Raw genomic sequence first — 26,434 nt, 5'->3', positions numbered from 1 at the left:
GAATAAAGGTTGAACAAACTCATATAAATTTGATCGACAGACTAATTCTGCCTAATTTTAATTTACTATAGAAAAAAATTATATTTAGTCACTAAAGATTGCGAAGTTCAGTGAAAATTGAAATGTACTAGCTTAAATTTAAATTAAAGAAATAAGCATTATATTTATATTGAGCCCATATAGAAAATGCTGAAAACCAAAATTAAAATTACTAATATTTATGCCGCCTATATTTTTTTATTTATTAATTCAAATAAATGGCTTTGAACAGTGTCTATGCAACATAGATGATTTCGCTAATGTCACGTAGAAACGTAAATATTTTTAGCGTAGTACAATTAAACTTTAACTAGTCAAAATGTCGAAAAAAAAATAGCAAAAAAAATTGATTAGACTTCATAAGTATTTTAATAAAACTCAATAACGTTTAATGAGCTCGGATTAACGTAATTATCCGATTACATACTATATATTATACTAATCAATTTAATGTCATTGCATGTAGATAAAAAAAAAACATTATGTGAATGTAAGTGAATTATCAGTCTCGAAAGCAATCTATTTTGGTATAGCGCTTGATTAAGAGTGTCGGTTGAGTAGAAATAGTGGCTCAGGGGATCACTCTCATTATAATAACAAAAAGCTTAATTATTTCTCCTGATTTTCATTACATTATTGTTGCAGAATATACATATGTATATCTATTATTTAACTTCGTTTTTGAACATTTGTTTTTATTATATAAATATAAGATAGAAAAGATAATTTTGATACATACTGTTCAACAAGGGCTAGCCTCTCAACAATTCTGCTTTACTACTAATCTAAGTTTTCTATTGTGTAATTTTTTCTTTAAAGTTGTTGTCTGTTATGTGTCTGTATGTATCATCATCATCTTCCTGCCCTTATCCCACTTATGTAGGGTCGGCACAACATGTTTTCCTCTTCCATTCCTCTCTATTATTCGTCACTTCAGTGCTTACTCCTTTCTTTCTCATATCCTCACTCACACAATCCATCCATCGCTTTTTCGGTCTGCCGATCGCTCTTCGTCCTTCGACATTCATACCTAACATTCTTTTACACTTGTATGTATGTGGAGTGTAAACTTGCATCAACTAAATATATCATACATAAAACCAAACAATTTGTAATATCGTTTTTATGATACCATATGGTTTTATTTTTATAAAAATTTTATCGACGATTTAAACGATTAATATTTTTTTAATTATTACGCACCTCATTTTGACAAAATATTATCATTTAAGTATATCAACTTTTTTAACGTTTAAATTACTTAATTTCATTTTAAAATACAATTTATTTGAAAGATCAATTGATTGTACATTAGGATAAGATTTTTAAGCTGATTCTGTTAGCAAAAAATGATTTATTAACAACAATAGAGTCGCTCCCATCAGATTTGCGACAGATACAGAGCTAAGTAGTGTTTATTGTCGATCTAGTTATTTATTTTTATGCTAATTACCCACAGAATCCATTACAGAAATCCAGTTTCATTAACGTAAATCACCTTAAGAAAGTGCTCAAATTCATTGCGGATGCTAAAGCACCTGAGTAATTAATGGTAAAGTCAACATAATGTCTCGCGATTTCCAGCCTCCGTCGCGTATTTATGTTAACTCAATTGTCTCTACACGACAATTTGTTTAATTGAATTTCTATAATCGAAATCCATTTCAAAAGTTTTTAAATAAATAATTTCTTATAACAATATTTCTGTAATAATATTTAACGTACTCAGTTTTTTTATGTAGGTAATATTAAAAGACTTGATGCATTTTTAGTTGAGTTTAATCTTTAGTAAGGACACTAAGTTATTCAATTATTTATTTCGGTCACAGCTCTGGTCTGGCATATTGTGTGTTTGATACAAACAAGGATAGTTTGCGTCTGATGAGAATATATTTTATGGCCCGCCTACCTAATAAAGTAAGCATAAAAGTATTACTAGCTTCTGTATCATGAACATTTTATGCGTACTTTATTATTTTACCCACTTGGTCCACTTTGTGACTTAAACATGTTTTAAGTGTATCGAAATTTAATGTACTATTTACACGTAGAGAAAAACTTTAAGATAAATACAGGTTAGAAATAATGGAGTATTAGTTCTAAATACTCAACCAAAACTAACTTATGTTTTACTCAATATAAGAAGGTCTGTGGTCAGTCGGTGTAGGTGGTCAATTAAATAAGTTTCAAAAAATTGAAAATAAAGCTAATAATAGTGATGTCTTTTGACTGTCCACTGTCCACTGAGCCACTGTCGATATGCTACAGATATGTAAATTAGCATATCGATAATTTCAGTAGTAACCATACTTAGAACGAAAATTTTTTATCAATCTGCTTGAAAAACTCTCGACAAAAGTGTATTTCTTGTTTTGTTAATTGATTGCTATAGTTAAGCTTCATTAGACGAAGAATAAACACTGATTTTGAGTATAAGGCAAATTAACAAATAGCAGCATAGTTGACACAAAACAAGAAAAAATTACAAAAAAAAAAAACGAAGATAGTTTTCTGTAATTTATTTTAATAATATAATTTAATTTGTACAAAGTATGTGATTGGAAATTAGCTCGGAAGAACCAAAGATGGCCATTAGTATTCGGATCTCCGTCTACCACGTGAGGTTTTAAGGGAATGAGATATGTATTTGTAGTTTATTACATTAGAAGCGTATGTTTAAGACGTATGTATATTTATTTACTAATGATCTTGGTATTCGTGATTAATTTTTTTTAGAACAGTTTCTATGAGTAGAAATTTATCACTGTAAATATAGACTCTGTAATTTTTATTACGTGTGCCTCCTTTTTTCAATTTATCGATGGTTAAAATAATGCTTAGGTTACATTTTTTGTTAAAAGTTTTCATTTAAAATTATATTTAAAATGCTTTGCAACAATCCTTACGTTATATTGTAGATATTCATAAAATAATTTCATTGAAACAGAATTAAGTTTAATACAATATGATAAGGTTGTTTGTTTATCGTAAACATAACGAGTTTAACCTTATATAACAAAAGAATAAACCTTATTATTAACATTTAAATATTGGTATTATATGTATATCAGCAAAAGCTTAAATAATGCGTATAAACGTCGAAAAGAATGAAAAATGAAATTCCATGTTGAGGCATTACTTAAGCCATATGGATCTGGCTGTTATATTCATAAAATCCGACGTTTCAGTGAATTCGAAATGTAACAGACGGACAGCAAGCTCGCTCTCAACGAAGTTCCGACTTATACCTCTGACGCCGGCTAATGAAAATTGGCAGTTCACTGGATCGAACAAACTTGGCCTTAACACAAATCTCTACGAAATTAAATCTTATATAACAAGTAACGTAAGAATATTTTAGCACGAAACGAACACTGATTTAAAATGGCTAGTGTTAGGCCGACAGTAATATTTTTGGAAAAGCGTATTATGGTTTCTGGAAGAGGTAATAATAATAATAGAGAATAATGGAGTGTTTCTTGATATTAATATGAATGTAAGTAGTACATAATAACTATAAGAAGTATATATACTTTAATTCAATTACTTTTGTTTCGAAATACTTATTTAAAGTTTTGATAGACACACTGTCTATTTATTTATTAATTTATTATTAAAGGATAACCAACAAAAGATACATTAATAATAGTTTCTTACACATGAGTTTACAATAGGATGTCAATGTCCTTTTAAATACAGGTTACCACAACATGCATTATCATGTCAAGTAATACAAAGAAACATATTATATCAAATATGTGCACTGCATTTATTACGTTAAAGTAAGTTTTCTTTCTTTTTGCTTTTGTCCTTTGAATTTTATCTACGGATAGGAAGGACAAAGAAGGCTAAAACATGTATTGTACAATATACGTATTGCACTTAGCTTTCATGTAATAAACATACATTTTTACTTTGTATTAAATATGCTACAATTTTTGTTACGCAAAATAGTTAACATATTTTCTCTATTTAGTTCAGCGTTATATCTTTTAGACTAAACATCTACATTTCATTTATTCACGGTAAAAGGCAAAGTTGATACATTTCCAAAGTAGTTTTGCTTGAAACTTGTCATTAGTTCATTACCGTGATTAGTTGCAGGCTACGGGTGACTCCCCTTGCCAGGAAGGTGTGTTACTCTCAAGGGCGGAGGGGATACGAGTCCACCCTTCTAACGGGCCTCATTAATGTTTCACGGCTGCGAGCGCTGGCATCGTTTATTTCGTAATTGTGAATTGAAAAAAACAATTATAGCGAAAAGCATTTATTGCTAAGTTTCTCTTTGGTTATTTGTAGAGATGTGCAATTGTGCATTAATATTGGAGATTAAAATATAACAATATCCTATTCAGGTTTTTGAGCGTGTAACGTTCGATTTTTTTTTTAATTTTCATCTGTATTTAAGTTTAATATTATATGAAAACTTTTTGTTTGTCTATCGGTTTTTATTATAGTTTTAATAACAAAGCAATTATTGATACGTACCTGATGTAAGTTTCTAAGAAACAGAAAATACATTCATTTATTTGAAACAGTATTTCTCTATTATATTATGCTAATGCCGATTTATATAGTTATTTAAATATTTTTTTATATTCCCATAATTCGCTTAATTTACGTCACATTATATTATAGTCAGTGGCGTGCTTAAAGTTTTTAGACAGGGTAGGCAGGCAAAAAAAATATAAACAGCCACACTACACTATTCTACTTTCTCGCAATTTTTTCCTAATTTATTTCAATTTTGTTGGGAATACAGGCTTTTAGATAATTTCAACAACAGATAAGTAAATTATTGAACACGTAAAGTGCATTTATACTAATAATAAAGGCATACAAATACACGTACAGCAACCAACTGATACTTATCAAACAAATCAGTTACTGGATAGAATGTGACTTCATAAGCCCGACACTCTGATAATTTTGTTAGTGTCAAACATAGGAAATCATTGATTACACTATTAATTAGTTACGAAATTGTATGCTTAATGAAAGTACTTGCTTATTTATTAATACATGAAAAATTATAACGTCATTGTTATTTATTAACATATAAATCGATACGCCTGAACAGTTTTTAATTTATCCGTACAATCGAACGTGTTGAATTTGGACGCACTATATTTACTTTCATCAAACACACATCTCCGTTACATATTTCACAAGTAAACTTATTCATTACTAATATATTAATATTTTCACTAATAACAAGAGTGCACAAACGAAAAATTTAAAGTGAATTGTCATAATATTACTCAGTGGAATGATTCGGATAGCGGATGCGATTATGCGACCTGCGACCGTGTCAAAAATCATAATTATTGGTAAAAAAATTAAATTAAAAATTAAAAAAAAAACTCCAACACAATAACCCGAGTTGCCTTTAAAAAGTAAAAAATAATTTAAAAAACTCAATATTAAAGTACCTAAGTATGTACGAGTATTAATAATTCTAAATAATTGTGTTTGCTCGCAAACGAAAAAAAAACCGACTTCAATTACATCGACAAGTAATACAACGTAGATCGACGAAAAAATAGTCAAGCAACTACGCGTTATCAAAGATTACTCAAAAAGTAGTTATCAGATCTCGATAAAATTTATATGTGACCACATGATAAACATTAGCTTTCGATTAAATTAAAAATTATCAAAATCGGTATACCCAGTAAAAAGTTATTACGGATTTTCGAGAGTTTCCCTCGATTCCTCTGGGATCCCATCATCAGACCCTGGTTTCCTTATCACAGTACCAAACTAGAGATATCCTCTTTCCAACAAAAAAAGAATTATCAAAATTGATACATCCAGTAGAAAGTTATGCGGTATAATACAACGTAGGTCGACGAAAAAAGCGTCAAGTAAAAACACATTATTAGATATAACTCGAAAAGTAGTTGTTAGATCTCAAATAAATTTAAATGGGACCAATTGGCACACACCACCTTTCGATTAAAACAAAATTTGTCGAAATCGGTTCACCCGGTCAAAAGTTCTGATGTAACATACATAAAAAAAAAAAAAAAAAAAAAAAAAAAATACAGTCGAATTGAGAACCTCCTCCTTTTTTGGAAGTCGGTTAAAAAATACATCGGGTTGGGGGATCGCTCATACTTATTTATTACCTACTATTTATTTTTTCATTACTATCACATGCCTACCTAAGTCTTTTAGCCGAGCCTTATTATTTGGGCAGACGTCGTTGACGGTCGTATCCGAAACGCAATATTTTGAAGTAATTTTATAAAGGTTTTCTTTTCTTAATTGTATTTTAAATTCATCTATGTTGCTTAGTTAAGTTAGGTTAGTTAAGACTTTTGGTCATTGAATCGTTAGGTTAGGTTTGGAAGACGAAAAAATTTCTACTCGGGTATATATTAATGTATGTTCGGGGATAACTCCGTCGTTTATGAACCGATTTTGATAATTCTTTATTTGTTGGAAAGGAGATATACCTAGTTTGGTACCATGATAAGGAAACCAGGATCTGATGATGAGATCCCAGAGGAATCGAGGGAAACTCTCGAAAATCCGCATAACTTTTTACTGTGTGTACCGAGTTTATTGATTTTTATTTTAATCGAAAGCCGATGTTTATCATGTGGTCGCATTTAAATTTCATCGAGATTTGATTACAATTTTTAGAGTAATCTTTGATAATGCGTATTTACTTAACTATTTTTTCATCTACCTCGTTGTATTACTTGTCGATATATGTACGGTGAACAACCGTACATTTGCACTAACTCGGCATTTTATATTATAATTAATTTTTTTTTTGTATGTTAAGCAATAAGTTCAGTTTACATATAACCTCGCGGGCGTGTGCACTCAGTAGCAATTTTATCATTTTTTAACTATCATTTATTTTATCAATAAACATTTTTATATATCATTTCTTGTATCATTTAAAGTTGTGTGGAACACCGTACTATATAATTGAAGTCGGTTTTTCTTCGTTTGCCTGCAAACACATTTATTAATTGAATTTTTATTTTATAGGTACACTTATTATAATGTAGATTTTGTATCTTTAGCAGAATTACAAAGACTGAGATGTAGTAATTGATACTTTCACTTGACAGTTGTATTTCCATGTCCCAATTTTCTGACACCATAACCATAACTTTAAAACAGCTTTTAAACTTAACCGATTTTCATCAAACACATCTAAAAACACTCGCCCGTAGCTCATCTTTAATACAAAAAAAAACTAAATTGAAATCGCTTCATCCGCTCGTGAGCTACGGAGCCACAGACAGACAGACAGACAGATAGATATACAGACAGACAGACAGACACGTCAAACTTATAACACCCCTCTTTTTGCATCGGGGGTTAAAAACAGTATCGAATTCAAGACAATTTGATCTGACAGGTATTCTTAGGCTGTGCCTCTTGTCATTATTAAACAATTCACCAATGTTAAAAACACAATACTTTGTTCGTATTCCATATGACGCGCGACATTATAAAATTGGAGGATTATATAATGTCCTACTGTCATTGCTAACATAATAATATTGTTAGCGATTGTAGGCAGAAGTTTCATAAAAGGTCTGCCGTCGATTCGCGCGAAGCGCTGATATCGTATATATGACGGCGGGTTTTTCAAATTGAAGCGGATTTAAATTGAATTATGGTTTATGTCTTCTTGAAAAATAATTATGTAATGTTCATGTTTTATATATCATTTTAATAACATGCCAAGGTAGGCAATACCTTTCTGCCTATATGGAATGCATGCTACGGATTATAGTTAACCAAGTCTTTTCATTTGCATATGAATCGACATAACATGTTCTACTGATTGATTGCTTCAGTGCATATTTAAAAAGTAGTAGTAGTAGTATTGCCTCATTATATAGTAAATGAATCTCGTGGTTTTACCTATAGTGAGTTTGAATACTTTAGATACTGGTCGACATTGTTTCGGCGCTATAAATACTTGTAGTTAAGTGATGTGTTATGCTTAAATTCCTTTTGGAAAATTATATTTTAAACGAGAACGAACTACAAGAAAATAAATCTAATTTTTCTGTCACATAGTATGTATATTTACTGTTTAAAAATTTATCTACTAATATATCTATCTACAATATTTTTTTATACAAGTATACCTAAGTCGATCACACATTCAATCTGCAAGGACCGCTTATATTCTTAAAAATAGGGTAAATATATTTGCAAAGAAATAAAATTAAAAGAAAATCTGCTCTTCAAATGCAAAATACCTCGTTAGGGTTAATTTGAAAGTCAAAATAAGGTTTTGTGTTGAATTGTATTAGATTTAATTACATAAGTAAATTTAAACATTTAAATTACATTTTGTATTAATGTATAAGCTTTTGAAAATTTCATAAAATTATTTCTACTTTAAAATCTTTAAGTGGTACTAATATTTTTTTTTGTAATGTATATTTTTAAAAACTTCATTATAATGCTTTGTTTTTTACTGTGTTTAAGGGTTTTCAAAAACATCGTCTCAAAAAACTGCAGCGATATTTGTAAATAGTATGACGTGGTATTACAGCACTCGTGTTATTGTTTTATAAAACTTTTTAAAGTAAGTATTTCAGGTACATACTTGGTCTAACTTGAGCAGTTCTTCGGGCGTGTCAGGCAGCTGACCTAGCATGAGCGGCGGATTGATGTTCACTTCCTTGCCGAGAGACCGGACCACTTCCTCGCGATTGTAGCGGTCCGCGAACACGCAGGAAGCTGGTATCAACCCGTGCACCGTGTAGCTTATAGCTCGAACTAGTATTCTAGAACAGAATGAAAGTTAAATGTACATATAAGAAACGAAAAATTGGAACTACTTCAACTCTCCACGTTAGTGGACTACTTTACTCTTATGAAATATTGTTGTATGAGTATTCCTTTATATCTAATATATAAAATTCTCGTGTCGCGGTGTTTGTAGTTAAACTCCTCCGAAACAGCTTGACCGATTCTCATGAAATTTTGTGTGCATATCGGGTAGGTCTGAGAATCGAACAACATCTATTTTTCATACCCCTAAGTTATAAGGGAGGGGGTTCAGAGGGTTAATAAAATATTATGAAATTTTGTGTGCGTCGGGTAGGTCAGAGTTTATATAACTATAGATAACTTCACTACAGCTTGTGTATTCGTATACACCAGGCTTAACCGGAGAAGACCTCTTACGCTATTTATTAGGTCCTTAAAGTCCTTAAACATGAAGAAGGCAATTTGTCGAACTGATTTTGATTTGAATTTGATCTCACGCATCTAGTTCTACTAGTGATCGCCCAGTGTTTGAAATACCTATATAGATAAGAAATTAGAAGGCTAGTAGTTCTAATTATAAGTAGCCTAGGTAGTAAAAGTAGCCTAAGTTACTCCTTATTACATCAGCTATCTGCCAGTGAAAGTCCCGTTAAAATCAGTCCAGCCATTTCGGAGATTAGCCGGAATAAACAGACAGACAGATAGACAGACCAATTTTATTTATTTGTATAAATTCAGGCTTGAGAATTTGAGATTCGACCTTTGGGATCGAAATATTTTGGATCATGACATGAACTGATATTTCGAAACGTCATTTTATATCATAAATATCATAAAGACCTCACTATTCTACTTGAATTGTTGTAGATTGTTGTTGAATACTTCACCTCACTATTGTACACAATTTTTCTTAACGGAACACAGCAGAAACCTAACAATTTGACTACTTTATTCGTCCGATTAGAAGTTTATTTGTTAGCTTTGCGGATTTTCGTAAATTTAAACCGTATCCTGGTGTTACAATGTAATCAACACAAACGATGTGGACAAAGGTGTACGCGTTCTTATCGGACTTCGGGCGTTGATTAAAATTCAATGATACAAAGGAATTCAATTTAAAGGGCACTAAAAATGTTTTTTTAGCCTAATTATAAATCTACATAAATACTCATGAAAAGGTACCTCTGTGAAATGAGTGGTAAAGTCAACAAAGAAAGCTGAAATTGAGGCAATTACAGCAAATATCTCATTTCTGATATTTTATATTGCGAGAAAGTAAATAAAATGAGATACATTTTATTATTTTAATGATTTTTATAGTTTTATTTGTTGCGATTGTTGGTATGAACTCCAAATGGAATACTAATATTGAATTAAACGTAAGTAGTTTGTGAGGCAAGCGCGGTCGGAAATCGTTGTAAAATTTTAGTACGAAATGGAATTGTGTTTCAATTTGAATCTATAAACGTTACGGGAACAAATTATGATAAAATAATATTTTAGGTCAGAAATTTTGTTCGAAATTTCAGTAAAATATTTTTCTACACAATACAAAGGCAATGTATCCCTTAAGTTAAAAAAATTAAAATCACCTTTTAATTAAAATCCCGAGTTTGTTCGTCGCGTCTCAGTTTTCCTACTAAAGAGCATAATGAAAATACCGGTATTCTGTCTGAGTATCCAGGGAATATTTCTGCAAATAATATCTATGTAAAAAGAGACATTGTTTCAGGGTGTGTTCATTTTATATGACGACATACCATTTTGAAAAATAGGTATTTACCGCCGTCACGCCCCGCGCCAAGAAAGGGATAACTGAAGCTCTGAGGGTTTCAGATAGATAAATAATTATTGACCAAAATAGCATTTCGTAGTCAACTATTTCCTTCCCAAAATATGCATTTTTTACTATTTCATGTAAAAAAAAACCTTCAGCTATGTTGCTATGTTCCCCCGTTCTCGATTTTTTTTTGTAAATATGCGTAATTTTTTTAATGGGTGTCTGAAAATGTATACAAAATTAGGCAATATTTCTAGTTTTTGAAGAACCCTAATCCCTATGATAATAAAACATGAAAGAAAAAACCAAGACATAGTGGCATGGTCATGGCAGTTAAAGGTTTTATGTTACAAAAGTATTTTATCTAGTGTCATTATCCCGGGAGGAAACAGTCGATTTCGTTTGTATAGAGAAAGAGCCGGTATCCTTTCGTCTTAAGACTGAAGTCACTAAGTCGAGTTTGCGACGGTAAGTATAAATAGATATCCATGCTTGGAGTTTTATTTCGCCGCAGAAAAAAGCTCTGTTTATCCCATGACACTGTAGAATTAAGAGGGGTAAAGTTATTAAGATTCTTCACCAAAAGCTTTACAGTGTTACACATTAGCAAAACGTTATAAAGAAATCATAGGATGTATTAAATATCAAATTAACACCTTGAAAATCATGTCTTATTATTAAAATCCTAAGTTATATCTACTAATTCACATATGCTAATCTTAAGATTGACAAGCAAAATAATTCTACGTGACATTGGGGAAATCATCTGTGCTCATTTGGCACTATTAAAAGCCATTTTAACCTGAAGAAGAAGAAGAAGACAAGCAAAATACAGGCTACAGAGGTATTCGGGTATATACAGTATTTATTATTTTATACATGTAATTCATGTAATTTAATCACTTAGTAAGCTATAATATTTTTAAAAACATCTAAAGGACAATGCTGAAAACTTGATACATGTTATTATTTATTCATTTCTCATAATGGGTATGAAACGTAAGTCCCGAAGCGAGGAAAACCTTTATAAGGCACATTAATATGAAACACGTAGGAGTTATTTTAAAACCCAATCCTTAACAAGGAGACATCTTGTCAAACAAGATGTCTCCTTGTTATTACAAGTTGTCAGTCATATATCTTAAAAATTACACTTACAATAATTTGTCTAGCTCATTCTATACAAACTTTTTTTTACCCTAAATCATGAACGAAGTAATTTCTTAGTTCTTCTTATGATTTTACGTTTCATTCTACATTTTATTAATTTTTATAAATTTTTTGATTCTTCACTACTGAGTATCATTTTCTCTCTATAGTTAACAAATCATAATAACGAGCTCTTGGTGTAAATAGACAAACATAAATAATACACACAAACGTGGGGATACAGCTAACGTATTATGACATGTCACATGAGGTCTTCCCTTAGGTTTATTAATGGTACAGATATATATCTTGTTGATTTAAATTTGAATTCTCTGAGGCCGAGATGTTTTGAAACTAAGTAACGAAACAAAGTAGACGCAGCAAACATTTCACTAGCTTCAAATATATGGTCTAATTACTTAAATAGACAGTACAATATACGAGGAGTTGCTAACAATTCGTTAGTGTTTGAGAATAATTTGAAGTTATTTGGCGAGGTTCATTAGTTGATGAATATCATTTTATGTTCTAGGATAAGAAATGATAATATTAAACAACTTCTATATAAATACAAAAATAAATTACATGATGTAACTAAAAATTTATGCTTTTCGCAATTTTTTCTTATTATTTTTCCTTATTATGCTTTGTGCGTTCACGGGAATTACCCTGTAGGTTTTGATTCCCTTGCGAGTGTCGAAAATTTGTAGCATTATCCGCTGTATCTTTTGATTGCGTTGGTTTAAAAGTTTGATTTTTTTACAACTTCAACGAACAGTAGACTTGAATATTTGATATGAATTTTAGGTTGATACCTCGACGCGCTCCCGAGAAAAAAGGTCTTGACAGACAGACGGACAGTAAAGTGATCTTTAAAGGGTTCCGTTATTTCATTTTGAGGTACGGAACCCTAAAAACATAAAAATTAAAAATATTATTTTTAATGTTTTTTTTTTACATAAACACGATATTTTATAATGCTGTACATATTTTTATAAATTATAAATTTTTAGGAAAAATAAGGGTTATTTTATTACTCGATATATCCAATTCTTGGACTGAAGTGCTGACAGTTTCAAGGGACTACAAAAGTTAATTCGAATTAAATTTTTAATGATATCAAGCCCCGACTAGGGAAAACTAAAACTGAAAATTTCTATTGCTATGAAATCGCCCCAAATGTAATTTAAAACTATAATTATGTTTATATTACTTTTGTTTGAATTAACGATAAGTGTTTAAAAAGTAACGTAATAGTGTATTTCTTATTTAATTAACCATAGTTGCGCATGAAGATAATTTTTTTTATAAACGCTTCGCACTCAACAGCTCTCAGTAGGATTTTCTCCTCTTTCAGGGATCCAGAAATACACACAATACACAAGCACAAACGCTCAGACCACAAACATGGTCAGTACAAATATTTGTCATGTGCGGGGATCGATTCCGTAACCGTAAGCAAGCCAGTGCTAGGACTAGTTCAGATAACGTATTAAAACTGTACTCTTTCTATATTTTTTGTTTTTGAAATTTTTTTTTATGTCACTAGGTCGGCAAACAAGCGTACGGCTCACCTGATGGTAAGCGATTACCGTAGCTTATAGACACCTGCAACACCAGAAGCATCGCAAGCGCGTTGCCGACCCAATCCCCAATCCCCCCAGGAGCTCTGGTCACCTTACTCACCAACAGGAACACAATACTGCTTGAAAACAGTATTATTTTGCTGTGATCTTCTGTAAGGTCGAGGTACTACCCCAGTCGGGCTGCTCCATATTTTATGTTATCAAAACGCTATTACAATCATTATTGCTACATTAAGCTTCCGAATTCTGGTTGAATTATGTGTTTTTGTCACACATGTATTGCGAGGCAAAATATTTTTGAATACCATTACTCATAATTATTTAATTAGTCAAGCCGAATATTCATACTTTTGAGCATGACGCAACGCATGATAACATAAGAACAAGTCTTGTGTTAGTGTCTGTCTATCAGGGCCTATAAAATTAAAAAATAAAGTAGCTTGAACAAAGGTTTCGACTAATCCAGATCCCCGGTACTGTTCATGTTCAGATCGAATGGCAGCCGCGTGTGCTTCAATTTTTTTTTATTAACCGTCATTTGAATTCACTATAAATACAATAATACAGTATAACACAAAAAAACACTGATGTTTATACTGTGTACTAATTTGGTGCATTCCGGGTACCGTATGTATTTCTTTGAGACAGCAAAGGGTGGTCGCACGTGTTAATTTGTTGCGGCTGATGTAAATTTTTAAAGAAACTATTAAATTATTCTTCACGATTCGCCATTGGCAACAATTTTTTTTATTGGATTTAAAATAAAGACTACAATATCTACGACGCTTAAAAACGCTTGGCACATTTTATTTCTGAAAATGACGATTATTGTTTTCGTCTCAAGATTCCTTAAAAAGTTCACGAAGCCAGAAGCAAAATGAACTATTTTACAAAATGATATTTATTAAAATGTAACACTATATTATATTTTTGGTCGTTAATGGCTAAGTAAATGTGAGTTACAAATGTTTCTAATTATTGCTTGTTGTATTGTATTGAAGCAAGCTTATATTTTAAGCACAAATTAAAAGTTATATTTATATAATTTTAAAATTTTATATTCGTATTACTTTTGTTAATCAAACACGATCTTTAATCATGCTAAACTCGCGCTAGATGGTTACGACAGTAATTGGGGAATGCAATCGAGAACTTGGTCTTGCGAGATATTGTCATATTTTAAATCTTGGGACGTTGGAATGAACAATTTTACTATTATTACGTAGCTTCTATTAAGATTAGTTTATATATTTTATTAAGACTAACATTAAAGTTGACATTAAATAAATGGTGTTAAATAATGTTTGTATATTCATTACAAACAGTATAAATTAAAGGGATATTTTAATTGCACATCAAAAAACTTATCAGCCAACAATATATGTCCACCAATTAAATCGTTTTTACATCAAATATATTGTTTCACAGCAAGTAAACCAATTTATTATCAAAACTAACATTATTAATATTACGAAAAGTAACATAGTTGCTTGTATTTTTTTTCTTACATGCAAGCCAAAATAATTATTTTTTACCCCAATAAACTAATTTCATATCAAATAAACTGATTGCACAGCAAATTAACTACTCTTGCAGCATGTTTCCTATTATTAATATATAATAAGTAAATTAAAAAATACTGTTAATTATTAGAGGAAAAGATTTAAGTAACATATTTTGTAGTATAAGATAAAGCCGCATATGGCTGTAAACTGATTAATAGGTTAATTTGTTGTTTGAAAGGTGTAGGTTAAATTGACTAAATATTATTTACAGTTATTGGTTACTTAAATTAAATTTGTTTGTTAATTAAATATTTATATAACAAAAACAATAAACTTTTTAAGGTCTTCAAGTGGCTTATATTCATTTTAAAAGCGAACTTATTAAGATATACAAATCCAATTAAAATACGTTACATTTGTAGTTATACTCTTTAATAAATAAATTCTACGAATAATTGAAAATTGGTTATTTCTTTTTTTTTCCAAAGTGATTCGATCCCAAGCGGTTTAAAAATAATTGTTAAGTATTATTCCGAGCCGTGTGAAGGGATGAAATATTTAATTTATATGTTTTTAATGCTTTTTCTAGTTTTAATACAACATAAACAATTATAACGAACCAACAATTTAATTTACTGAATGAAAATTTCAGTTTGAATGTAAAAATAATAAATTAAAATTATAGTAATGTCAGTTGATAATGGAATGTTTAATAAAAAAGCGTGTTAGTTTATGAAATATTTACTTAAATTTACTAGTTAAATATTTCGCAATATACGTTCTAAAATTTTGGTAAGATCTTATTATTAAATGCTTGTTGTCATACCTCGTATTCAGAGTTGATTAGCTTAATATTATTTCAATTTAATTAGAGCAAGGTTGATTAAATTCCGTTACCTCGAGAGGTGATGAAGTCGAAAACATTCCAGGAATCGTTCACAACAGCGATTGATCGATTTGTCATCAAAATTAAATAACTAGACATGACGATGTACCGCTAGATTACGAGTATTTAAGCTTGAAAATACCTTATTATAGTTTCGAGACTATTTGAATGTATTCCTATGCATATAATTTTTTAAAATGTATTTTTCGATTATGTCGCGGGATGTTTTAGTTTTATAACATTGCGTAATTCTTTTTGATTTCGTGAAATTATGATGTTTAAGTCAGTGAGTTATCGAAATAGTATTTTTTAATACAATATTCAGTTCAGAGATTCAGGGTACATAATTATATTAGTAACTACTTATTTCTTATAACATAACATGATATGTATGTAGTTTAATATGGGCATATAACCTAAATAGTTAGAATCGGTATCACCACTTTTAATTAATTTTTTAATAACAATATTAAAAACGAATGAAAACGATGTGCTGTGTGGCTACGGCACTAAAGAATTTAGCCACCCCCTCTCTTCCCGTGGGTGTCGTAAGAGGCGACTAAGGGATAACAAGGTTCCACAACCATCTTGGAACTTAAGAAGCCGACCGATGGCGGGATAACCATCCAAGTGCTGGCTTTGAAATACACAGGCCGAAGACGGGCAGCAGCGTCTTTGGTGCGACAAAGCCAGTACTGCGGTCACCAACCCGCCTGCCCAGCGTGGTGACTATGGGCAAAACACATGAGTTCACGTTATTTTTGACGTAAACTTGTGGAGACCTATGTCCAGCAGTGGACTGTATAGGCTGTAATGATGATTAAAAACGAAATAAAACAGAGGCGATGTTGATAAGTAAGACACTGAAACAATAAGGGTACATCCACTTACCGAAACTGGTCCCTAGCGTTAAGGGTTTCCTGTTTTATGGACAAAATCACGGGTCCCAGATCTTCATCACTGGTAAAATAGTTCCAATGTTCTGTACCATAGAAATATTTTTCATATGTTTCTTGTTCCACCGAAGTAAGCTCGAAGCCCCCTGATCTTTCCCACTGCTCCTCGATAGCTGTCTTCTTTTTAGGCGTACTTCCTCCATTGTCGCTGCTATCCTCTGCTGCTTCGTCTAGAGATCCCGATTTTCTACGGCGTTCTGTAACAAATTTTCAACGTTAAATTTATCCAGTAGGTTTTTATTGAAAGCGTATTAATCTCTTAATTAACGATTTTGCATTCTCTACCATTCAGTCTGCTCTGCTGGAAGGAGGCTCTATCTCGGCAGTAGCACGTTTACAGGCTGATTAAGTTTTATTTTTGTTTAGTTCATAATTTAACCGCATATAGTATTTAAGCTTTACAAAATAATTAGCAAATACATTAAATATGACACAACAGTTTCAGATCTCGCACAATAGAGAGACAACTAAATTCAACTGGCAGTTTAAAACGAGCATACAAAGAATTACGGACTCACAAAAATTGGATAGAACGGCTCCAAAATCAAGACAAGATATGTAACAGTAGAGACGCCATATTAAATATTGCAACATCATTTTACAAAGATTTTTACAATTGTCCCACAAATACACAGACAAACAATATAGAAAAACTTACCAATATGGACCATTCAGGAGGAATAGAGCCAATTAAAGAAGCTGAGATGCTCTATCGTATTAAGAGAAAGAAATCAGAGAAAAGTCCAGGCACTGACAAAATAACCAACGAGGCGATCAAGATAGGTCATCAATTAATTACTTGTAACTCCATTGGTAAAACTTTTCAACTTAATTTTGGACACGATTTCCACCCCTTAACAATAGTCCGAATCAAATATTATATTGTTGTACAAAAAAGGTAATCCAAAAGACATCTCCAAATACGAATCCAATATCTCTATACAAACTTTTCTCTTCGATCATTGAAAAAAAGGATTAGCCAAGTAGTAGATTCCAAGCAACCGATAGAGCAAGCGGGTTTCAGAAAAAGTTTTAGTACTATCGATCATATCCATACCCCTGAACAAATAATAGAGAAATACCAAGAATTTCGAAGACCACTCTACATATGTTTCATCGATCACCAGAAAGCTTTCGATACTCTATCACATGCTTCGATATGGGAAACTCTATTATTCTCAAAACGTTGATATAACCTAAATCAAAATATTGAAACATGTTTACGAGAAATGTCAAAGCAGAGTACAACTGGAGAGCATAGGATCACCTATAAAAATAAAACGATGAGTCAGATAAGGTGACCTACTCTCGCCCAGAACTTTTGTAGGAGTTTTGGAACATGTGATAAGCGGACTTAATTGGAATCAAATGGGATTAAATATTAAAGGAAAATACCTGTCACATCTAAGATTCGCTGAAGACATCGTCCTTATGTCTGAGAGTAGTAAAAAATTGGAATACATGATATCAACCCTACATGAAACTAGTAAAAGAGTTAGGCTTGAAATAAATCTAAATAAAACACAAATTATAACTAACAGCATAGTTAATCCTATAAAATTAAACAACATTCAACTAGAGTACGTAGATAGCTACATTTACCTCGGAAAACAAATATCCTTCAAAGCATAAAATATTGACCAAGAAATCACAAGAAGGATTCAAAAAACCTGGATCAAGTTTTGGAGCTATAAAAAAGTTCTAAAAGGACATTTCTCTGTGAATTTGAAAAGGAAAATAATGAATCTTCTGAATATAATGAGTCTTCTGCCTTCTTTAACCTACGCATGTCAAACATGGAAATTTACATCTAAAGCTTAACATAAAATTAAAACAACTCAGAGAGCCATGGAAAGAAGCATGCTAAGGATCAGAAAAATGCAGAAAATAAGGCACACAATTATTAGAGAGAAGTTAGAAGTGATCGACGCATTAAACTTCGCTATGAAATTAAAATGGAAATGGGTAAGACATGTATCAAGATTAACTGACGAAAGATGGACGAAACGAGTTACAGAGTGGATAGGTCCGCAAGGCTACAGAAGAGTAGGAAGACTTACATACACCGCAGGCCGGGACTAGCTAGACATAGCTAAATAACACGTAGCATTCTCTGGAGGAGGCCTTTACCTGAGAGGGGTTCTTGCATCTCAACTATATATTTCCAAATTTATTTATTCTGACTTTTATTTGCACTAATTGATATTTATTTCAAATTGAGTTATTAGCTTTATTGACAATAATGAATGTAATTTAAATACCTTGACAAATATTTTTGAATTTGAGTTATTAATTATTAGCAAAGACAATTATAAGTGTAATGTAAATACCTTGACAAATATTATACAGTCAGTCAGTCAGTTAAATATTATAGATTAATGTGATAGTAAAAAAAAATCAATTATTATTATTTTTTTATAACAATAGTTTATTATTAATTTGTCCATTATCTTATAGCTTATTTATTTTTAGTCTGATAATGTTATTACATTTTTTCAACAATTTAAATGCAATAATTTTAGTCAAAAAAATCTGTAATGAAATAACGCAAGAAATAAAAGGCTATTTTTATTTTTTATATTTTTTAAATTTTATTTATTCGTATTTAAGCTTGACGACATGTTGGCGCAACGGTCACAGCACTGGTTTGTGGCTGTTGCGCTAGCGGTTGTGGGTTCGATCCCTGCACATGAACATTTGTATTGGCCATACAGATGTTTGCCGTGGTCTGGGTGTTTGTGCAGTCCTTGTGGATCTCCCCACCGTGCCTCGGAGAGCATGTTAAGCCGTTGGTCCCGGTGGTTATTCATCGTAGGGAATATATCCGCCAACCCGTATTGGAACAGCGTGGTGGATTAAGCTCTGATCCTTCTCCTACATGGGGAAAGAGGCCTATGTCCAACATTGGGATATTACAGGCTGAAGCGTAGTATTTAAGCTTAAGGCAATTAGATGACATTTTATAAACTTAGTTCATTATTTCCGTACCTAATTTAACATAATTTACTGCAAACATTAAATTAATTTAGTTATAACACTCGGATTATATTGAGACACATGGTCGCTTAAGTTGAAATCGTTATCATCGTAGGTTGTACTGCACTCTAAGCTCCGGCTTAACGCTTCCAGACGTGTCGGTGTGGATATCATTTGTTTGCGTAAGAATTAATTTCAATACTCGGTGATGAGAAACGTGAGTAGATTAAGCTTTTAAAGTTTAGAAATTAGTTTCTATTAAAAATGGGCAAGCCTTGTTTGATTAACACTTAGCGGGTTAGATAATCCTTTAGTTTACTGTATGCTATATATATTTTTGTTTAATTCTAGTGTTTGTAGTTTCTCATGTAAGTGAATTGTACTCTTGTATTGAGAAATAATTGATGTTTAATCTTAAGTCGCGTACGAGTACTGCACTTAGAACTTTATGAACTGTTGCCATTGTTTACTTTGTGTTTACTTCTTTTTTTTACCTATTTTTCATGTACATGTTTTTTTTTATATACTTTAGTCAACTTATGGGCGAGAGTGAATATTTTTTCTTCCGTTTTAGTATTTACTTTTTTTTGTTGTTTTGTTTCTGTGCTACATTATTATTATTTTTTTTTATATCAGCATATCATTTTATTGTATTTGTATACTTTTTTCTTTATTTTTGTTTATTTTATATTTTTATTCAATTTATTTTTTAGTATTTATTCGTTTTACTTTATCTTTATTGTATATATATGTGTGTATGTATTTTATGGTAAAATATGATAGAGGATGATTATTTTACATGTTCTTCTGATGAACTCGAAAGTACTGGACACAGCAGCTATACTTCACTTTCAGACTCGGTAACAATTGCGGATAAATTATCGCAAATCTGCAGCAATGACCATAATTTCCTTTCTCTGGTCCACATCAACGCGCAAAGTATACTTGCTCACTACTCTGACCTCCTCGCATCTTTTAGCACTGCCATAGTCGATTGCATCCTTATATCCGAAACCTGGCTTAAGCCTTCCATTCCATCCACTAGTTGTTCTCTCCCCGGGTATCGGTTATTTCGTAATGATCGCACGGAACGAGGTGGCGGTGGCGTTGGTATTTATCTTCGCGGTGGCATCCCTGCCACTACTGTTTGTTGCTCTTCCTCGAATTCGTTAGGTGCTCTGGAATACCTTTTCTTGGAAGTTGTAATTAGGCGTCAAAAGATTCTTATTGGTGTTGCTTACAGTCCAAATGACAAATTAAATTATTTTGCAACCCTGGAAGATATTCTTGTAAACTTGATGCCTAATTATGAACACGTTATCTGCATGGGTGATCTTAACACCTGCCTGTTAAAGAATGACACTAGAGCGCAAAATTTATATACGCTAACCTCTTCCGTCGGTCTGTGCGTTTTGCCGATGTCTGATCCTACTCACTACTTTCCTAACTCCAGACCATCTCTTATCGACTTAGCCTTTGTCTCCAGTCCTAACCTTGTTCTTTCTCATGGGCAAATGACGTCCCCCTTTTCTTACCACGACCTAATCTATCTAACGTACAAAGTACGCCCTCCTAAAATTAGAGGCAAAATTTTCCTTCAGCGCAATTTTAAACAAATGGATTTGGAACGATTAAGAGATGATGTGAAGAAAATCGACTGGTCTTCGGTGTTTGCTGCAGATGATATTAATTATATGGTTCAATCATTGACTACTGAACTGATCAAGTTGTATGACACACATGCACCTGTAAGACCAGTAAGGATGAAACAGGCTCCAGCTCCCTGGCTAACTCCTGCAATAAAAAAGACCATGTCTAAGCGAGACAGAGCTAAGTCTATTAATAAAAAATTTCCGACGCCGGAAAACTTAAGCAAATACAAAACTTTGCGGAACCTCTGCAACAGACTGTGTAGGGATACTAAACGTCGCTATATTCACAACACACTTCTGAATCTTAGCCAAACGCAAGTTTGGAGATTCCTGCGGTCACTAGGGGTGGGCAAGCCCACTGAAGATTCCCAGAGCACAATGGATCTAGACTTGTTAAATTCACACTTCGTTACTCCACCTATAACATTAGACTCCAGCGTCAAGAACACTACTTTGTCTCTCTTGGGTGATGTTGTTCTCCCCGACGTGGCTCTGTTTTCCTTCAAACCAGTTTCGGCGGAAGAAGTAAAGAAGTATGTCCGTTCCATTTCCACGAAGGCCATAGGTAGTGACAATCTCTCTTTGGAGATGGTTCTTCCGGTGTTGGACGACATTGCATCTGTGATCACTCACATTATCAATTTCTCACTGTCATGCAGTGTCTTCCCAACATTGTGGAAGAAAGCAATTGTTATTCCACTTCCTAAGACCGCTAACCCCTCCGGCCCCGCTCAATATCGCCCAATTTCCATCCTCCCAATATTATCTAAAGTCCTTGAGTCTATAGTACACAATCAACTTTATTCTTTCCTTAATTCCAACTCTCTCTTATGTCCTTACCAGTCTGGCTTCCGTCCGTCCCACAGCACTGTTGGAGCACTGCTGAATGTCACGGAGGATATTCGTTGGGCTATGGATAACACCAAGCTCACTGCAATGGTCTTGTTGGACTTCAGTAGTGCCTTCAACTCTGTTGACTATGACATACTTCTTGGCTCACTCCGTGCAGTTAACTTTTCACCTGCTGTCCTTGACTGGTTTCATTCTTATCTTTCTGGACGCCAGCAGAGAGTAACGTCTGATGATAACTCGTCTGACTGGTTGGATCTCACCGCTGGTGTCCCACAAGGCGGCGTACTGTCTCCCTTATTATTCTCTGTATTTATTAATAATATCTCTCGTGCTATTTCTTCTCCCTACCACCTGTATGCAGATGATTTGCAAATATATCGTCATTTTGAGCTGACCGAGCTGCATGAGTCTATTAAAACTCTAAACGAAGACCTTTCAGCTATTGACCTGTGGGCTAAATCGTTCGGTCTTCTTATTAATCCAGCTAAATCACAAGCAATAATTGTCGGTAGCAGTCGCTTAAGAAACCGAATCGATTGGAGTGCTATTCCTCCCATTTTGTACCGTGGCACACCTATCCCTTACTGTGAAAAAGTTAGGAACTTGGGCTTGGTTATAGACAAAAACTTATCTTGGATAGCTCATGTCAGCGAGGTCAGCAGAAAAATGCACCATACCTTTCACTCTCTGAAGCGTCTCCAAGTCTTTTTACCATTTAAAACCAAAATTTTGCTTGCGCAATCCCTTCTTTTACCCATTCTCGACTATGCAGATGTGTGCTATTTAGATGTGACACAGGAGCTACTTGGTAAATTGGAGCGTCTACAAAATCTTGCTATACGCTTTATTTTTGGTTTACGCAAATATGATCGTATCTCCCACTTTCGTACTAAACTTAAGTGGCTCCCAATCCACCTTCGCCGTGATATGCACATCCTTTCTTTCCTTTATAACATACTCCATGATCAAAAATCTCCTCCTTACCTTCGATCCCGTTTCAAATTGCTTCCTACCCCCACCCGCTCTAGACGTTCTTGCATAACAACAATGCTTGAAGTTCCTAGGCATAACACCAACTTCCGATTAAATTCATTTTCCGTATACGCCGCTAAACTTTGGAATAATCTCCCAAAATTCATCCAAGAAAGCTCATCGCTGTCCACTTTTAAAAACAATCTTAAGAACTATCTGCTTTCCAAAATCACTACAGATGTATGAGATGTATATATGTATTATATTTATGTTTTATGTATATATGTATGTAGATGTATGTATGTATATATGTATGTATGTATGTATGTATGTATGTATGTATGTATGTATGTATGTATGTATGTATGTATGTATGTATGTATGTATGAATTTAGATGTATCTGTGTATGTTTATATATGTTTATGTATGTGTGGTGTATGCATTTTATATGTTTTATTATTATTATTATTATTACTCTATTCCTGCACTACTTTGCCCCGCGTTTCACATTATAACTCACTGCCATGGGTTGACTGGAAGAGATCTCTTTTAGAGATAAGTTCGCCCTTGCCAACTTCCTTTATTATTATGACTATTGTAAAATTTACTTAGTGCAATAAAGAATATACATATGCTATCAAAACTTTTTATGAGCAGATATAAATATTTGCAAAAAAAAACAAGCCACAAACGACGATCAAATACAAATTATGATATAGTAAATATATTGGACCAATATTTACTTATTCGTTCAACAATAGAAGAAACGGATTTTATTTACTTACAAATTATGTTTGTAAAATAAAATTTCAAGGCGCAATCTTATTTCGTATGATAGGTATTTATTTATTTAGTCGTCATCGCAGTAGGATTTCTGATTACTATGAAACACAAAGTAAATTTTAATATAACTATAATACATATAATATAACTCTAATAATAATAAATAATAATATATATATAACTAGACCTAATGACTAGATCGGCAAACAAACCTACGGCTCACCTAATGGTAAGCGATTACTGTAGCATAAAGACGTCTGCAACACCAGAAGCATCGCAAGCGCGTTGTCGGCCCCTTCCATAGTTCTCTCCGAGAAAAGAAAGCTCTGAGCTGCAAACTTTAGTTGATACCAATCAAATGGCAAGATTCTATGAGAACCTCAAAACTGTTTTTGGTCCACGGTTTACTAATCTTGCTCCTGTATACTCCCGCGACCACCTCCAAAGACTCACGGATCCAAAAGAGGTTCTCGCAAGATGGACGGAACACTTTAAAGAAGTGCTGAATCCAGTCTGTCAGGGAATCGATATGAGGTATATTGAGGAGCTCGAGGATCTTCCCACAGTATCGGATTTAGACCAGTCACCATCTTATGACGAGTTCTGTAAAGCGATTTCACGCTTGAAAAATCATAAAACACCTGGTTCAGATGGTATCCCCGCGGAAGTGTACAAATATGCAGGTCCAAAGGTACAAAACCGGCTATTCGAACTCATCCTTAAAGTTTGGGAAACGGAGACAGTACCTCAACCGTGGAAGGACGCTTCAATATGTAAGCTATATAAGGGTAAAGGTGACTTGTCTGTTTGTGATTCCTATAGAGGCATATCACTCCTAAATGTGGCAGGTAAAATTCTCTCCCACATCATAAATAAACGCCTAGGTAAGATAGCTGAACAAACCCTACCGGAGAGTCAGTGTGGTTTTCGGCCTAATAGGGGAACATCTGATGCCATATTCGTCGTCAAACAGTTGCAAGAGAAAAGCCTGGAACAACACCGTGATCTGTATCTGTGCTTTGTCGACCTCGAAAGGGCGTTTGATCGAGTCCCGAGAGCTGCACTCTGGATAGTACTTAAGAAAGTGGGTTGCCCAGAGAAGTTTATTAACATAATACGACATCTTCACGATGGCATGTTTGCCAGAGTAGTACATGAAGGCTACTTCTCTGATCAATTCCCGGTGACCAATGGTGTCAAACAGGGTTGTGTTATGGCACCTACACTTTTTGCTCTCTATTTCGCTGCAGTGCTGAAGGATGCGCTCCGGAGTAGCAGCGGTCAAATTGTTATAAATACAAGAACTGATGGCGGGATCTTTAATTTGTCTCGATTTAGAGCCAAAGGCAAAGTTCAGCAGCGTCCGGTACTGGAAATTCTTTACGCCGATGATATCTGTCTAATGGCTGATAGCATGAGTAACCTCAGGCAGTATATGGAAGATCTGGACAAATCTTGTCAAATATTTGGATTAACGGTAAATGCGTCTAAGACGCAGATATTAAAACAGCCAGCTCGAGGTATGATTGCTGATCCGTCCGCTATACACCTTAATGGAAGGGAACTTGACGTAGTCTCGTCATTTAGATACCTCGGAACATTGCTCAAAAACGATAATCGCTTAGATTCTGAAATCGCCTCGCGTATAGCAAGAGCTGCGGCTGCATTTGGAAAACTATATGCAAGGGTATGGAATTCGCATGACCTGACGCTTAAAACCAAAATAATAGTATATAAGGCAATAATACTTCCAATCCTAATGTACTCCGCTGAGACCTGGTGTGCATACAAAGGTGATATTAAGCGACTTGACAGCTTTCATATGAAGTGCTTGCGTACTATTCTCCGAGTGAAATGGCAGGATCGAGTACCTAACTCTGAGGTGTTGCGTAAGGCGGGAATGGAAGGTATTGAATGCTTACTGATGATCAACCAACTTCGATGGTGCGGACATGTAGTTCAGATGGACGATACCAGACTGCCAAAGGCATTGCTTTGTTCGGAGCTTAGTTGTGGGAAGAGGAAAGCCGGAGGTCAATACCTCCGATATAAAGACGTCCATAAGCGCCACTTATCGGCTTGCGGCATGTCTGTGGACTCGTGGGAGGAGCTGGCACAGAATAGGACAGAATGGAGACGAACCATCAAATCAAGTATATCAATCTTTGAATCCAGTCGCTTAGCAAACCTAGATGCTAAGCGCGAACAACGGAAATCCCGTCCTAAGCCCTCCTACGATTACACATACAATAAAGACGGGCAATTGTACTGTTTCTCTTGCTGCCGAACGTTTAAAACAAAGTTTGGCTTCGCTAGTCATCTCAGAGCGCACGCCAGGCGCTAACAGAGGGTCGCCGTAGACGGATACGTCTTGGACGACATCTCTCCGAGAGCTCTAGTCACCTTACTCACCAACAGGAACACAACACTGCTTGAAAACAGTGTTATTTAGCTGTGATCTTCTGTAAGGTCAAGGTACTACCCCAGTCGGGCAGCTTCATATTTTGAGCAGGAATTTTTTATAGCATTTACGGTAC

At 33.5% G+C, this 26,434-nt stretch overlaps 1 protein-coding gene across 1 annotated transcript in view; it reads right to left on the bottom strand.

Annotated features, from left to right (window-relative positions):
* Positions 1-26,434, bottom strand: part of LOC123661238 — a 104,685-nt gene that overhangs the window by 13,000 nt on the left and 65,251 nt on the right. Inside the window, exons 7-9 of the mRNA XM_045596224.1 lie at positions 25,203-25,214; positions 16,597-16,848; positions 8,633-8,813 (exon numbers count right to left, since the gene is read on the bottom strand). Coding sequence (XP_045452180.1) covers positions 8,633-8,813; positions 16,597-16,848; positions 25,203-25,214 — 445 coding nt within the window. The remainder of the gene's footprint in view (positions 1-8,632; positions 8,814-16,596; positions 16,849-25,202; positions 25,215-26,434) is intronic.

Source organism: Melitaea cinxia, chromosome 16, assembly GCF_905220565.1.
Source record: "Melitaea cinxia chromosome 16, ilMelCinx1.1, whole genome shotgun sequence".
NCBI classification, from domain to species: domain Eukaryota; kingdom Metazoa; phylum Arthropoda; class Insecta; order Lepidoptera; family Nymphalidae; genus Melitaea; species Melitaea cinxia.
This window is presented reverse-complemented; position numbering and strand designations above follow the sequence as displayed.